At 38.0% G+C, this 14,403-nt stretch overlaps 1 protein-coding gene across 1 annotated transcript in view; it reads left to right on the top strand.

Moving 5' to 3' along the window:
• Nucleotides 1-14,403, top strand: part of LOC137400696 (nesprin-1-like) — a 73,789-nt gene that overhangs the window by 7,165 nt on the left and 52,221 nt on the right. The window contains exons 8-19 of the mRNA XM_068087028.1: nt 1,825-1,986; nt 3,227-3,409; nt 4,049-4,230; nt 4,507-4,798; nt 7,199-7,416; nt 8,045-8,258; nt 9,845-10,017; nt 10,827-11,101; nt 11,642-11,847; nt 12,668-12,865; nt 13,415-13,543; nt 13,754-13,861. Coding sequence (XP_067943129.1) covers nt 1,825-1,986; nt 3,227-3,409; nt 4,049-4,230; nt 4,507-4,798; nt 7,199-7,416; nt 8,045-8,258; nt 9,845-10,017; nt 10,827-11,101; nt 11,642-11,847; nt 12,668-12,865; nt 13,415-13,543; nt 13,754-13,861 — 2,340 coding nt within the window. The remainder of the gene's footprint in view (nt 1-1,824; nt 1,987-3,226; nt 3,410-4,048; nt 4,231-4,506; nt 4,799-7,198; nt 7,417-8,044; nt 8,259-9,844; nt 10,018-10,826; nt 11,102-11,641; nt 11,848-12,667; nt 12,866-13,414; nt 13,544-13,753; nt 13,862-14,403) is intronic.

Below are 14,403 nucleotides of genomic sequence, written 5' to 3'. Positions count from 1 at the left end.
GAGAAGTTGATAAGTTGCTATTACTACGATAAGTGAAGTTGATAAGTTGCTATTACTACGATAAGGGAAGTTGATAAGTTGCTATTACTACGATAAGTGAAGTTGATAAGTTGCTATTACTACGATAAGAGAAGTTGATAAGTTGCTATTACTACGATAAGTGAAGTTGATAAGTTGCTATAACTACGATAAGTGAAGTTGATAAGTTGCTATTACTACGATAAGTGAAGTTGATAAGTTGCTATTACTACGATAAGTGAAGTTGATAAGTTGCTATTACTACGATAAGGGAAGTTGATAAGTTGCTATTACTACGATAAGAGAAGTTGATAAGTTGCTATTACTACGATAAGTGAAGTTGATAAGTTGCTATTACTACGATAAGTGAAGTTGATAAGTTGCTATTACTACGATAAGAGAAGTTGATAAGTTGCTATTACTACGATAAGGGAAGTTGATAAGTTGCTATAACTACGATAAGAGAAGTTGATAAGTTGCTATAACTACGATAAGTGAAGTTGATAAGTTGCTATTACTACGATAAGTGAAGTTGATAAGTTGCTATTACTACGATAAGTGAAGTTGATAAGTTGCTATTACTACGATAAGAGAAGTTGATAAGTTGCTATTACTACGATAAGTGAAGTTGATAAGTTGCTATAACTACGATAAATGAAGTTGATAAGTTGCTATTACTACGATAAGTGAAGTTGATAAGTTGCTATTACTACGATAAGAGAAGTTGATAAGTTGCTATTACTACGATAAGTGAAGTTGATAAGTTGCTATTACTACGATAAGTGAAGTTGATAAGTTGCTATTACTACGATAAGTGAAGTTGATAAGTTGCTATTACTACGATAAGAGAAGTTGATAAGTTGCTATTACTCTGATAAGGGAAGTTGATAAGCTGCTATTACTCTGATAAGTGAAGTTGATAAGTTGCTATTACTACGATAAGTGAAGTTGATAAGTTGCTATTACTACGATAAGTGAAGTTGATAAGTTGCTATTACTACGATAAGGGAAGTTGATAAGTTGCTATTACTACGATAAGTGAAGTTGATAAATTGCTGTTACTATGATAAGTGAAGTTGATAAGTTGCTATAACTACGATAAGTGAAGTTGATAAGTTGCTATTACTACGATAAGTGAAGTTGATAAGTTGCTATTACTACGATAAGGGAAGTTGATAAGTTGCTATTACTCTGATAAGGGAAGTTGATAAGTTGCTATAACTACGATAAGTGAAGTTGATAAGTTGCTATTACTACGATAAGTGAAGTTGATAAATTGCTGTTACTATGATAAGTGAAGTTGATACGTTGCTATAACTACGATAAGTGAAGTTGATAAGTTGCTATTACTACGATAAGTGAAGTTGATAAGTTGCTATTACTACGATAAGGGAAGTTGATAAGTTGCTATTACTCTGATAAGGGAAGTTGATAAGTTGCTATAACTACGACAAGTGAAGTTGATAAGTTGCTATTACTACGATAAGTGAAGTTGATAAGTTGCTATTACTACGATAAGTGAAGTTGATAAGTTGCTATAACTACGACAAGTGAAGTTGATAAGTTGCTATTACTACGATAAGTGAAGTTGATAAGTTGCTATTACTGCGATAAGTGAAGCTGGTAAGTTGCTGTACTACGATAGGGTCTTCATCACTGTCTTTGGCTCGCAAGAGTAGTGCTAAAAATTCTTAAATGAGGCATTGAAAAGATGAGTGTTTAAAAGATATCAACATTATAAAGGTTAAACTTGAAAAATCATTGATCTAACAAGGTGGTTATGGAGAATATCGCTGTGTTGCACAGGTACAAGCTATCGAAAGATGTGGAGGGTCAAGTGACTTCGCTCGAGACCTAGAACTGGTGAAGCAATCTCATGCTTATCTCCTCTCTTCTGTCGGTCAGTCACAAGCTAACCTCCGTGAATCTCTTGGCCAGTGGCGCAGCTATGAGATGTCACTGAAAGAGGTGTGTAGGCGGTAGAGTGAAAGTATTTTATGGCCTTTATATGCTTTTACCTTACATTTCAGCCCTTTAATATTATGCGTAATACTTATTGTACAGTAAGCATGACAAGTTTTATAACATAATTTCATTGCTGCTCTGTAATATACGGAAGGAAAAGAACAGGAAGTTTTACAGCTGCTAAAAGCTTGTTTACCATCAGTAGAGCTGTCATTGTACTATAAATAATCTCCAAGCTTTAATTACAACTGGAGTTCCTAAGATGTTGCATGATTAGATTTGCTGCTGACCATTTAGTACGCCATTGACTACTAGTATACTAGTAGTGATTTGTAAGGTCAAGGCAAATCTATTGAGTTCTTGAAGCCATTGAATATCTAATGCAAGTTTCTCCACTCACATTTTTAGATCGTAAAACTTGATTGCCAAGATTCAAGGACTTTATGGAGCCGAGTAGACTAAAACTAATTTTGATCTTTTGTATTTCCTGCTTTCAGTTCCGTTAGCAGACTATCATGGAAACACACTAAATGATCAGCACATTTCAGGAAATAACAGAGAACACAGTCTTTAAATGTTTCTGGCTGGATTTAAAGTCGCCAATTTAATCTGTTTGACTTTCCAAGTGTTAGTTTGTAAAGTTTTGCCAATTGTTAGTTTGTTAAGTCTTGTCAAGTGTTAGTTGGTTAAGTCTTGCCAAGTGTTAGTTGGTTAAGTCTTGCCAAGTGTTAGTTTGTTAAGTCTGGTCAAGTGTTAGTTGGTTAAGGCTTGTCAAGTGTTAGTTTGTTAAGTCTTGCCAAGTGTTAGTTGGTTAAGTCTTGCCAAATGTTAGTTTGTTAAGTCTTGTCAAGTGTTAGTTTGTTAAGTCTTGCCAAGTGTTAGTTTGTTAAGTCTTGTCAAGTGTTAGTTGGTTAAGTCTTGCCAAGTGTTAGTTTGTTAAGGCTTGTCAAGTGTTAGTTGGTTAAGTCTTGTCAAGTGTTAGTTGGTTAAGTCTTGCCAAGTGTTAGTTGGTTAAGTCTTGCCAAGTGTTAGTTTGTTAAGTCTTGTCAAGTGTTAGTTGGTTAAGTCTTGCCAAGTGTTAGTTTGTTAAGTCTTGTCAAGTGTTAGTTGGTTAAGTTTTGCCAAGTGTTAGTTTGTTAAGTCTTGTCAAGTGTTAGTTTGTTAAGTCTTGCCAAGTGTTAGTTTGTTAAGGCTTGTCAAGTTTATTCCAGTTTATGGTTTCCATGTCTTCTTATATTTTCAGGTTGAAGTACAGTACAGTAGAGCCGGTGCGCTGGAGAACAGAGCCACAGTGCAAGCAGCAAGTGCAGAAGATGCAGGAAACAAATTGGAGCAGCAGAAAGCAAAGTTGGCTAGTCTGCGGCAGCAGAAAAAGTCTCTTTCACTCAACCGACAGCAGTGCTTGGCTAGGCACAAGAGCACTCAGGTACTGACTAAATCAGATTACTCTAGTTATCTGCAGTTTGGTCATTGAGTATATGGCTTGAGTATACGGCTTACTGGCATTTGACTAATTTGCTATATATTCTCTTGTCTACAGAACTGAGCAATGTCTGTCTGATCAATCACTTTCCTTTCAATATCAATAAATTGTTTCTTGATGTCATTTTGGATGGCGATGGGAGTTGCCCCCTTAGGCAAAGAAATGTCAGGCATCCAATCTGAAAATATAGGTAGTTATCAACTTGCATGTTTTTTCTTATAATTTGTCAAGACCCTTAAATATAATTTGATTTAGTTTCATATCTCAAAAAGTAGTGTAACGAGGCAATAAAGATTACGCAGAATTTAGAGGACAACTCCAAGTTTATGGATTTGCGCAGGGTTAAATGAAAGCTTATTATCTGCCCTATTCCATTATAGATATTTTTTGACATTTTGTCACAAGTACCCTTTTAGGCTATATGGAGGAAATCTGAAAGCACCCATAAAAGCTCTTCTACATGAAACAGGATTTTCCCCACATGTTGAGGTGTATGCTACAATGTGACTCCCTCAAATCTGTCTTGGTCGTGTGTAGCAGAATGTTGTTGAAGGTTAAACTGTATCACTCTATTCTCTGCAGAGCCTAGAGTCACCAAGAACTCCAGATGAATCAAGTAGAATTGAGTTTAAATCGCAGCAGGTAAACAGCCTTTTGGATAAGATGCAGAGTGTGTGTGAGGAGGACATAGGCACCCTGGGAGCGATGCTAGAACAGTGGAATCAGTTTGATTCTGACAAAGAGTCTGCCCAAAAGTGGGCCAAGTAAGTCGCGACTCTCCTTGTGTATTCTAGTAACCTATAAGAAAAAGGAATTACGCTTGTTTCATCAGAGACACAGTTTTTCAGTTTCTGTATATTGTATGTCCGATTGAACCAGTGCAGCAAGCTTAGGGCTGAATGAGTGCATCACCTGTTTCCTGTTCTGCATCAAGTAAACTACATTCTTTTTGATTGTGGATAACTTTGGAAACTTGGCAACTAGAGATAATTCATTGAGTAGCCATTCAAAGACCTCAGTTTTATACCTTCTCTTTATAGAGCACATTCCGAAGAGGTCGCGAGTCTGCAAGCTCAAGCTATGCCATTGAGCTCCGTTGATAAAAACCATTTCGAACATCAAATACAACTTTCGAGAGAAGACATCAGCAAGAGGTTGGAGGAGCTGAATACGCAGACTGAGCAGCAGTCGAGACTCGCCGGCTACACGCTTAAGGATCAGGCTATCGAGAATACAAAGTTAGTGCTGCAGTCGCTACTCGAGGCTTCAGAGCAGATGAGCACAAAGCTACAAGCTCACGGACAGACATGCAGTGAGGTGCTGGCGCAACAGGTAGGTTGTTTACCGAGTGTGTGTTCTCATCAGTTCTCTGTCGTTGGAGATATCTCTCTTATTCAACTCATTCTTGCCTTTCCTCATCTATTCCAGTTGTCTGTTTACAGTTCTTGCTATTTATAGAGATGATGTTTCCTCCTATTCTTTAACCATACGTATCACTCTTGTTATTTTTCTATATTTGACTCACGGAGCCACTCAACTGCTTTTATAATTTCTTAACCATTTTTGGTGCATTTAAACCATTGTTATTATCTATTCGTCATCTACACGTCATCTACACACTATACGGACGTCATCTACACACTATACGGATGTCATCTACACACTATACGGATGTCATCTACACACTATACGGATGTCATCTACACGCTATACGGATGTCATCTACACACTATACGGATGTCATCTACACGCTATACGGATGTCATCTACACACTATACGGATGTCATCTACACACTATACGGATGTCATCTACACACTATACGGATGTCATCTACACGCTATACGGATGTCATCTACACACTATACGGATGTCATCTACACGCTATACGGATGTCATCTACACACTATACGGATGTCATCTACACGCTATACGGATGTCATCTACACGCTATACGGATGTCATCTACACGCTATACAGATGTCATCTACACGCCATATGGATGTCATCTACACGCTATACGGATGTCATCTACACGCTATACGGATGTCATCTACACGCTATACGGATGTCATCTACACGCTATACGGATGTCATCTACACGCTATACGGATGTCATCTACACGCTATACGGATGTCATCTACACGCTATACGGATGTCATCTACACGCTATACGGATGTCATCTACACGCTATACGGATGTCATCTACACGCTATAAGGATGTCATCTACACGCTATACGGATGTCATCTACACGCTATACGGATGTCATCTACACGCTATACGGATGTCATCTACACGCTATACGGATGTCATCTACACGCTATACGGATGTCATCTACACGCTATACGGATGTCATCTACACGCTATACGGATGTCATCTACACGCTATACGGATGTCATCTACACGCTATACGGATGTCATCTACACGCTATACGGATGTCATCTACACGCTATACGGATGTCATCTACACGCTATGCGGATGTCATCTACACGCTATAAGGATGTCATCTACACGCTATACGGATGTCATCTACACGCTATACGGATGTCATCTACACGCTATACGGATGTCATCTACACGCTATACGGATGTCATCTACACGCTATACGGATGTCATCTACACGCTATACGGATGTCATCTACACGCTATACGGATGTCATCTACACGCTATACGGATGTCATCTACACGCTATACGGATGTCATCTACACGCTATACGGATGTCATCTACACGCCATATGGATGTCATCTACACGCTATACGGATGTCATCTACACGCTATACGGATGTCATCTACACGCTATACGGATGTCATCTACACGCTATACGGATGTCATCTACACGCTATACGGATGTCATCTACACGCTATACGGATGTCATCTACACGCTATACGGATGTCATCTACACGCTATACGGATGTCATCTACACGCTATACGGATGTCATCTACACGCTATAAGGATGTCATCTACACGCTATATGGATGTCATCTACACGCTATACGGATGTCATCTACACGCTATACGGATGTCATCTACACGCTATACGGATGTCATCTACACGCTATACGGATGTCATCTACACGCTATACGGATGTCATCTACACGCTATACGGATGTCATCTACACGCTATACGGATGTCATCTACACGCTATACGGATGTCATCTACACGCTATACGGATGTCATCTACACGCTATACGGATGTCATCTACACACTACACGGATGTCATCTACACACTATACGGATGTCATCTACACACTATACGGATGTCATCTACACACTATACGGATGTCATCTACATATCATCCACGCTATTTAAACTATTTTTTTCTACCTTAACCTTCTCATCCATCCTCTTGTTATTACTAGCATCTCTTAACTGCCCTTCTCATTTCTCAACCTTTTCCATCGGTCCTAACTATCACTCTCATCGCTCTGCTGTCTCTATTTTTTCTCGATCACTCTGAACATCTGTTTCTGTCACACCTTAAGTATTAATGCCGTCATTCTATCTTTGTGCCACCTCTCCATCTGCCAATTTATTTCAAGTTTTCATGTGCTCCTCTACATTGAGCTTATAATATTTTGTAAATATGGAAACAGTTGGATGACTATAGCTTTGGTGTTACTGTTTAGGCAGCAAATTTGGTGTATTTTAATCATTTTAGTTGGCATTGTAAAAAATTTTGCTATTGTAGTTTTAACTTATTTTATTATGTAGAATGAGATCCAACGAGAGTATGAGAGGCTTTTCAATGACACTCAAAAGGTGCTCGAGTCTGAAGAGCCTTTGCAGAGCCAACTGGAGTTGTGCAGAAACCTCAGAGTGGCTGCTTCCAACTGTGATGAGAAAGCAGCCAGATTTGCGTCAAGCCAGCTTACTATGCTCTGCTCTGTTTTATCGGAAGGTGATGCCGACTTACTCAAGGCTAAGTCAAGGTAGGTTTTCCTGTAGTCACATACATTCATTTGCAAATGGTTTTTACCCATCTTTACTTCATTTTTAACACTGACTTGGCTGCATCTAAATTAATCTAGTTTACGTCTGTACAGTTGTACTCTTTCTCGTCTGTACAGTTGTACTCTTTCTCGTCTGTACAGTTGTACTCTTTCTCGTCTGTACAGTTGTACTCTTGTCATTCTTTCAAGGTACCTTGAAAGATTGACAGGATTTTACCATTTTTGTACTCGAGTCATAGAGTTTGCGCTGTTGTCATCTTATTATTCATTTGAATACAATTGTCCTATTTGACATGGTGTTGTTGTATCACAAACATAATGCTGTTATATCTTTGTCATATGATTGTTATTTCTTGTCGCACAAGATGGACTGGTGCCATATTGAAATCATACCATTGTCATATCACCATCATATTGCAATCATGTCATTGTCATATCACTGTCATATTGTTTCTACCTTTGGCGTACTGTTGTCAAATCACTGTTCTACTGTCAAATATCTTTGCGATACGTTCTCCCCACTCAGCATCGCCTCACTATCATGTTTGTCACTCGTACCATTACTAATCTGCTGGTGCAGTCAACCAGACTATTCTAACATATACAGGGAGCTCAAGAAAGATGTCGACAAGCTGCAGGAGAAGCTTTCCGAAAGATGTCAAACTCTGGAGTCTTCTCTCATAGACCTAGAGCAGCTCTCTGTTGATCTGAATAGCAAAGTTGAGGCGGCTGAAAGGCTAGGATCACAGGCTACAAATGTATCAAATATAATCCAACCAGTAGATTCAGAGACGTTGGCTGCTCTGATACGGCGGTGTGAGGTACTGACCTAGGACACCTTTGTTCATTTGCTGAATATTCAAAAGGAACTTGGCTGCCCTCATGTTGAAATACCAAGATCTATGCGCTGTCCTTTTCATTTTAAATCAAGTATATATGTTTATCTATTTGGCTATCTAAAGCATCAGTTGTCATTTTAGTTTTATCATGATATATCCTATCAGTTTAGTAGTTTACTCATGATATGAATGATATGTAGTTAATTTTATCTAGTGCTGCTAGTAGTAGTACTCTATTCTCTACTGGTTGGCACAAACTCAATAAGTACTTTAGTAGTTATATATGTACCTTAATAGTTATAAATGTACCTTAGTAGTTATATATGTACCTTAGTAGTTATATATGTACCTTAATAGTTATAAATGTACCTTAGTAGTTACATATGTACCTTAGTAGTTATACATGTACCTTAGTAGTTATATATGTACCTTACTAGTTATATAAGTACTTTTGTAGTTATATATGTACCTTAGTAATTATATATGTACCTTAATAGTTATAAATGTACCTTAGTATTTATATATGTACCTTAGTAGTTATACATGTACCTTAGTAGTTATATATGTACCTTACTAGTTATATAAGTACTTTAGTAGTTATATATGTACCTTAGTAATTATATATGTACCTTAATAGTTATAAATTTACCTTAGTAGTTATATATGTACCTTAGTAGTTATATATGTACCTTAGTAGTTATACATGTACCTTAGTAGTTATACATGTACCTTAGTAGTTATACATGTACCTTAGTAGTTATATATGTACCTTAGTAGTTATATATGTACCTTAGTAGTTATACATGTACCTTAGTAGTTATATATGTACCTTACTAGTTATATAAGTACTTTAGTAGTTATATATGTACCTTAGTAATTATATATGTACCTTAATAGTTATAAATGTACCTTAGTAGTTATTTATGTACCTTAGTAGTTATATATGTACCTTAGTAGTTATATATGTACCTTAGTAGTTATACATGTACCTTAGTAGTTATATATGTAACTTACTAGTTATATAAGTACTTTAGTAGTTATATATGTACCTTAGTAATTATATATGTACCTTAGTAGTTATATATGTACTTTAGTAGTCATATTGAACATAGACTAAGTTACCTTACAGTGATAGTGTAGCGTCACCTGGGTGCCCCAATGCTGAAGAGCTATGCTGGTCCAACAAGCGGATCATGTTTCTATAGGGTGCTATAGTAATGGTTGTTAAGGTCATTGCCTTGACACAATGATTACGCATCGCATGACTGTTTCGCTTCCAAACAGCCACACTGAAATCATGACAGAATAAAAGTGACACGGCTGTTTCCATGATGGCATTGCAGCGCCATACGGAGGTATGTCGTTATGCTACGGCTGTATGGAAACTCAGTAATATACATTCGCCTTGGAACTAACAAGAGGAACTAACGAACTCGCTTCGACTAACTATATTTAACGAGTCCAACCTCATAATTTTTCTAACTTTTCGAGTGCCTATCTGGCTGTTAAGTAGGTTCTTTGGCATATTTGGCCAGAATGGTTTTACATTTGGTGTTATTTATCAACAGAATGACATGGCAACTGTTGACTCCGAGGTGGCAGATGTCAAACAGATGCTTAAGGATAAATCTGAGCTTCAGATAGAGCTGCCCGAAGCTGATAGTGAAGCCTTAAAAGAACATTCAAACAGAGCACAGATAGCCATGGACTCAACTAGAGACACTCTATCTCAGGCTCACAGGTATGCAAAAACTGGTTGTCTATGTAGTCAATTGAGTGACTCTGTAATCTCTTGTAAAAAAGGTAATTATTAGTTCATCTTGAGAACACGGCAGGCTGCTTTCCTCTGCGAAACTCAATGGTAAGACCGATACGCTCCAAGTTGTCATGTCAACTCAGCCGACGCAGAGTGTTTGAGTATGTTACATGTATCATACTGACTAATGATCTTTGAATGCTCAATTTTTTTGCATTTCTGTGTCATTTTATAGCTCTTCATCAATCTAATTATGCTTTTTTTTAATTTTTGTATAATTTCTATTCTAAAAATAAAGTGGTTGGATTAAAATAGAACCCAGAATTTTGGTAAACATTTTTTGTATGCCACTTGCTTCCTAAAAAGCAATGATGCACTATCTTATGGACAAAAGGACATTCATTGTGACAGGCACAAATAACGCTGATTGACGCTGAACGACTTTGACTGATACTCACTGACACTGAATGGCAGTGGTCAACACTGACTAGCTTTGACTGTCACTGATGATCACTGGCTGTTACCGTCATGTCACTGACTAACTCTAAAACTGATTTCTATACTTGCATACTTTAAATGTTCCACTAAGTTTAAGCCTTAATGTGATAAGCCAGCTTGTCGGCTCTTAATGGAAGTTTGTGTGCAGGTTTTGAACAACCTGGCGGCAGCATATAACATTTTGTTTAAAGGATTAAAATTATTAAATTAATTATCAAAATTATCATTTTTTTTATATGTAATAAGAACTTTGAAACTAGTTGAGTTTGTATTTAAAAATTTATATTTTCTGGTAGGATGTTGACTGAGGCCTTATCAGCTGCCGAGAGTTTTAACTCAGCTTCTCAGGAAGCAGTCGATATCAGTTCATATATGAATGATGCCATAGAAGCTCTACAATGCCTGCCACTAGGCTATGAAGCTGTTGAAGCGATGAGGGGCAAGTTACAAGGACTTAAAGCCAAACAGCACCAACTAGAAATGGCACTAAAAGCTGCCGAAGCAAGCGCTTCATCTCTCGAGTCTGTTTGTGGCAGCACGGCAGCAAATGTGCAAAGTGAAAAATGTGTTGGTAAGTTGTTAAAGAGAGTCGTCTACTGCTTCGGCATGCAATAATTAATTACCTAACAAGTTTGTTAAAGATATATTTTTGCCAGATTGTTCAATACTTTTTATACCAACAACATATATTTATGATCAGTTTTTAGGTTTATCTTAGCCTTGGGTCATTGAGATTACCGACAGAAACAATAAGTCTTTTCTCATTTCACTCTTTAAGGCTGAGGAAGCATTCTCAGTGGATAAGACCAGGACTTGTTTAAAGTACCACTTTGATTTTTCCTCAATTTCACATTAATGCCATTTTTGTTTGCTCAATCAGGGCGAGTTTACTGAAGAAATAGAGTGACATGATTCTGCACACAGAATATAGCGATGATACGTCAACTAATCCAGTTCTTTTATCTACCTTAAGAGACCTATTACACATCGTTCTATGCAGTTTTTTAATGCACTGTACTCAACGAGTTTCTGTATAAGTTTTTAGTGCTCCTACGGTCATCTCCTTGATACGATGAGATTGAAATACTAGCGCTACCTCTTGTATCTGTAGAAATGAAAAGAGATGTGGAATCCCTGGCAGAAAAAGTGCGTGAGAGGGATCGCGTTTTCTGCGCTACACTTGATGCTCAGCAACAGTTTGGCTACACTACCGCCAAGTTCCATCAGAAAATGAAATCATCACAAGCTGTCATTAAAGAGGAGATATCTCCGGAGCAAGGACTTGAAGCTATGCGAAGACACGTGACCGCTGTAGAGGTCGGTGTTATTCAACTATATCATCGACCAGAGAACCAGATGTACTAACCATATGGTTAAAAAGCGCAACCTCTGAGATGAATCTTAGTCTTTTAAGGCTAGCCTTAGTATCTTGATAAACGTGGTTGTGTATGAAAGCAAATCATAAGCGTTAACTCATGCGTTCCCTTATGAGTTCTTTTTTACTAGATCCTCTGTGCATTGGGGCTACAGCACAACTGACCTAATATTTCTGGATAAAAAATATCATTGCTGGAAGCAATGGGAGCTACTGGCTATGCAAGCATGTCTGGATAAACAAAACCACCTTAGTCATGTCTTACATGAGTCATGTCTCACATGAGTCATGTCTCACATGAGTCATGTCTCACATGAGTCATGTCTCACATGAGTCATGTCTCACATGAGTCATGTCTCGCATGAGTCATGTCTCGCGTGAGTCATGTCTCGCGTGAGTCATGTCTCGCGTGAGTCATGTCTCGCGTGAGTCATGTCTCGCATGAGTCATGTCTCGCATGAGTCATGTCTCGCACGAGTCATGTCTCGCACGAGTCATGTCTCGCACGAGTCATGTCTCGCATGAGTCATGTCTCGCATGAGTCATGTCTCGCATGAGTCATGTCTCGCATGAGTCATGTCTCGCATGAGTCATGTCTCGCATGAGTCATGTCTCGCATGAGTCATGTCTCGCATGAGTCATGTCTCGCATGAGTCATGTCTCGCATGAGTCATGTCTCGCATGAGTCATGTCTCGCATGAGTCATGTCTCGCATGAGTCATGTCTCATTGTTATTTCTAGTTTTGTGAATCGTGCTTACAGGAAGCGATCTCTTCTGAGCCTCAACTCGTTGAGCTGCTGTCTAAGCTGCAGCAGTTATCCCTTTCGTTCAGCCCGCATCTCTCCGTGACAGACAAGGCTAGTGTGGAGGCAAGCATTTCTGGTTGTGCTGACAGCCTTAATGATACTAAGGCTAAGTTAGGAGCCAAGGCTGAACTGCTGACTACTGACATTGAAGAGGTAAAAAGTGAAGTATTGAACTTTGTTTGTTATCTAAGCTTAGATGTCATGAGGGTCATCGACGCAGTTGCCATGGTAACTTCGCCTACTGCTCACCTCTTGAATGTTCTGTGTCTCCTCTGGAAATGGTTTTGCTATATACATACATGTGCGTGACTGCTTAATATTGCATTAGAACCATATTCTTCGTTCAATACTTGCTGTGAGCAGATATAGTTGTTATGGGTTCAATTTTTTATTGTTTTTAGTACTCTCATATTTCTATAATTTGTAAAAACTGTAGGTGAAAAATTTTTAAATTTTGTTATTTGCTGCAAAATCATGATTTCATTCAAGGTTTTCTGTAAAGTGAATCTGATATAATAATATATATGTACATTTAATCTAATATTTCAAGCTCTGAAACATTTGCATATTTGGCTCTGTATACAGCAGCTGTACCTCAAGTATATAGTGTACACTATGTAGCATGTGTACATGTGTATTGTGTAGCATGTGTGTTCTCTCTCTTTTTCACTATTGGCGTATGCAAGTTTATAACTTCTTTAGGTGGAACAATGGATGGCTGGCGCACAGGATCTCCAAGAACAAATTGCGCAAGCTAAGGACAAAATTAGACAACTCCAGAATTCTGAAACGACGGAGCAAAATTTGCCAGAACACCAAAAGTCTATAAAAGTACACATATTATTACAACTATTAAGCTAACAAAAGGCCATAGAGGTATGTAGTTGTTACAGCTATTAAGATACCAAAAATCCATAGAGGTATGTATTTGTCACAACTATTAAGATATCAGAAGGCCATAGAGGTATGTATTTGTCACAACTATTAAAATACCAGAAAGCCGTGGAGGTATGTAGTTATTACCTATTATTTTTCTTGCAGGAACTGAACACGACACTGAATGAACTGCAAGAGAGCTGTAAAGAGATGCTTGCAGATGTGCCAGTTGCTACCCCTCAACTCATTCCTACCCAGCTCTCAGCTGCCCAGGTACTATAAATAGCAATGAGTAGCTCCTATTTCCCGTGGAGTTATCTTATTTATCAATAAGGGAGTGTTGATAACTCACTCGTATTGATGTAAAACATGTCCAGCTAATGTGGGCAGTCTTGTGAAATTAGGCAGTAAAGATTTGTTTGATGCTGTCTTATAGGCGGTTATAGTTTTTTATGAATTTCTATCGTGTGTGTTTTTCATGCAAATTACATGTACTCAGATATATTCAGCGTATAAGGTGACAGTCAGATAAGACGAGGTACAAAATTGGAGGAAGTCTTTGTGAATTTATCCAACATCAGTTGTATAAGAGGGCTGCTAAATTAATTTTAATCAACATTAAAAAAAGAAAAGAAAATGGTGCAACCTTTTTTCACTTAGCTCACCCCTAAGAACAGATGGCATCTAAGATCGCTTTCTGCAAAAACCCGTTAACTATGACCACTATATCCCAAGTTCAAGTGTACTGTAAACCTTATTTTTAATGAGGAAAAAGGTGTATGTAGTCAACCATTTTAATTACAACCAAAAATTTA

The sequence above is a fragment of the Watersipora subatra genome, chromosome 7 (genome assembly GCF_963576615.1).
Source record: "Watersipora subatra chromosome 7, tzWatSuba1.1, whole genome shotgun sequence".
In the NCBI taxonomy this organism is placed as follows: Eukaryota; Metazoa; Bryozoa; class Gymnolaemata; order Cheilostomatida; family Watersiporidae; genus Watersipora; species Watersipora subatra.
Note: the sequence above shows the minus strand (reverse complement) of the source record. Positions and strands in the feature narration are given on the sequence as shown.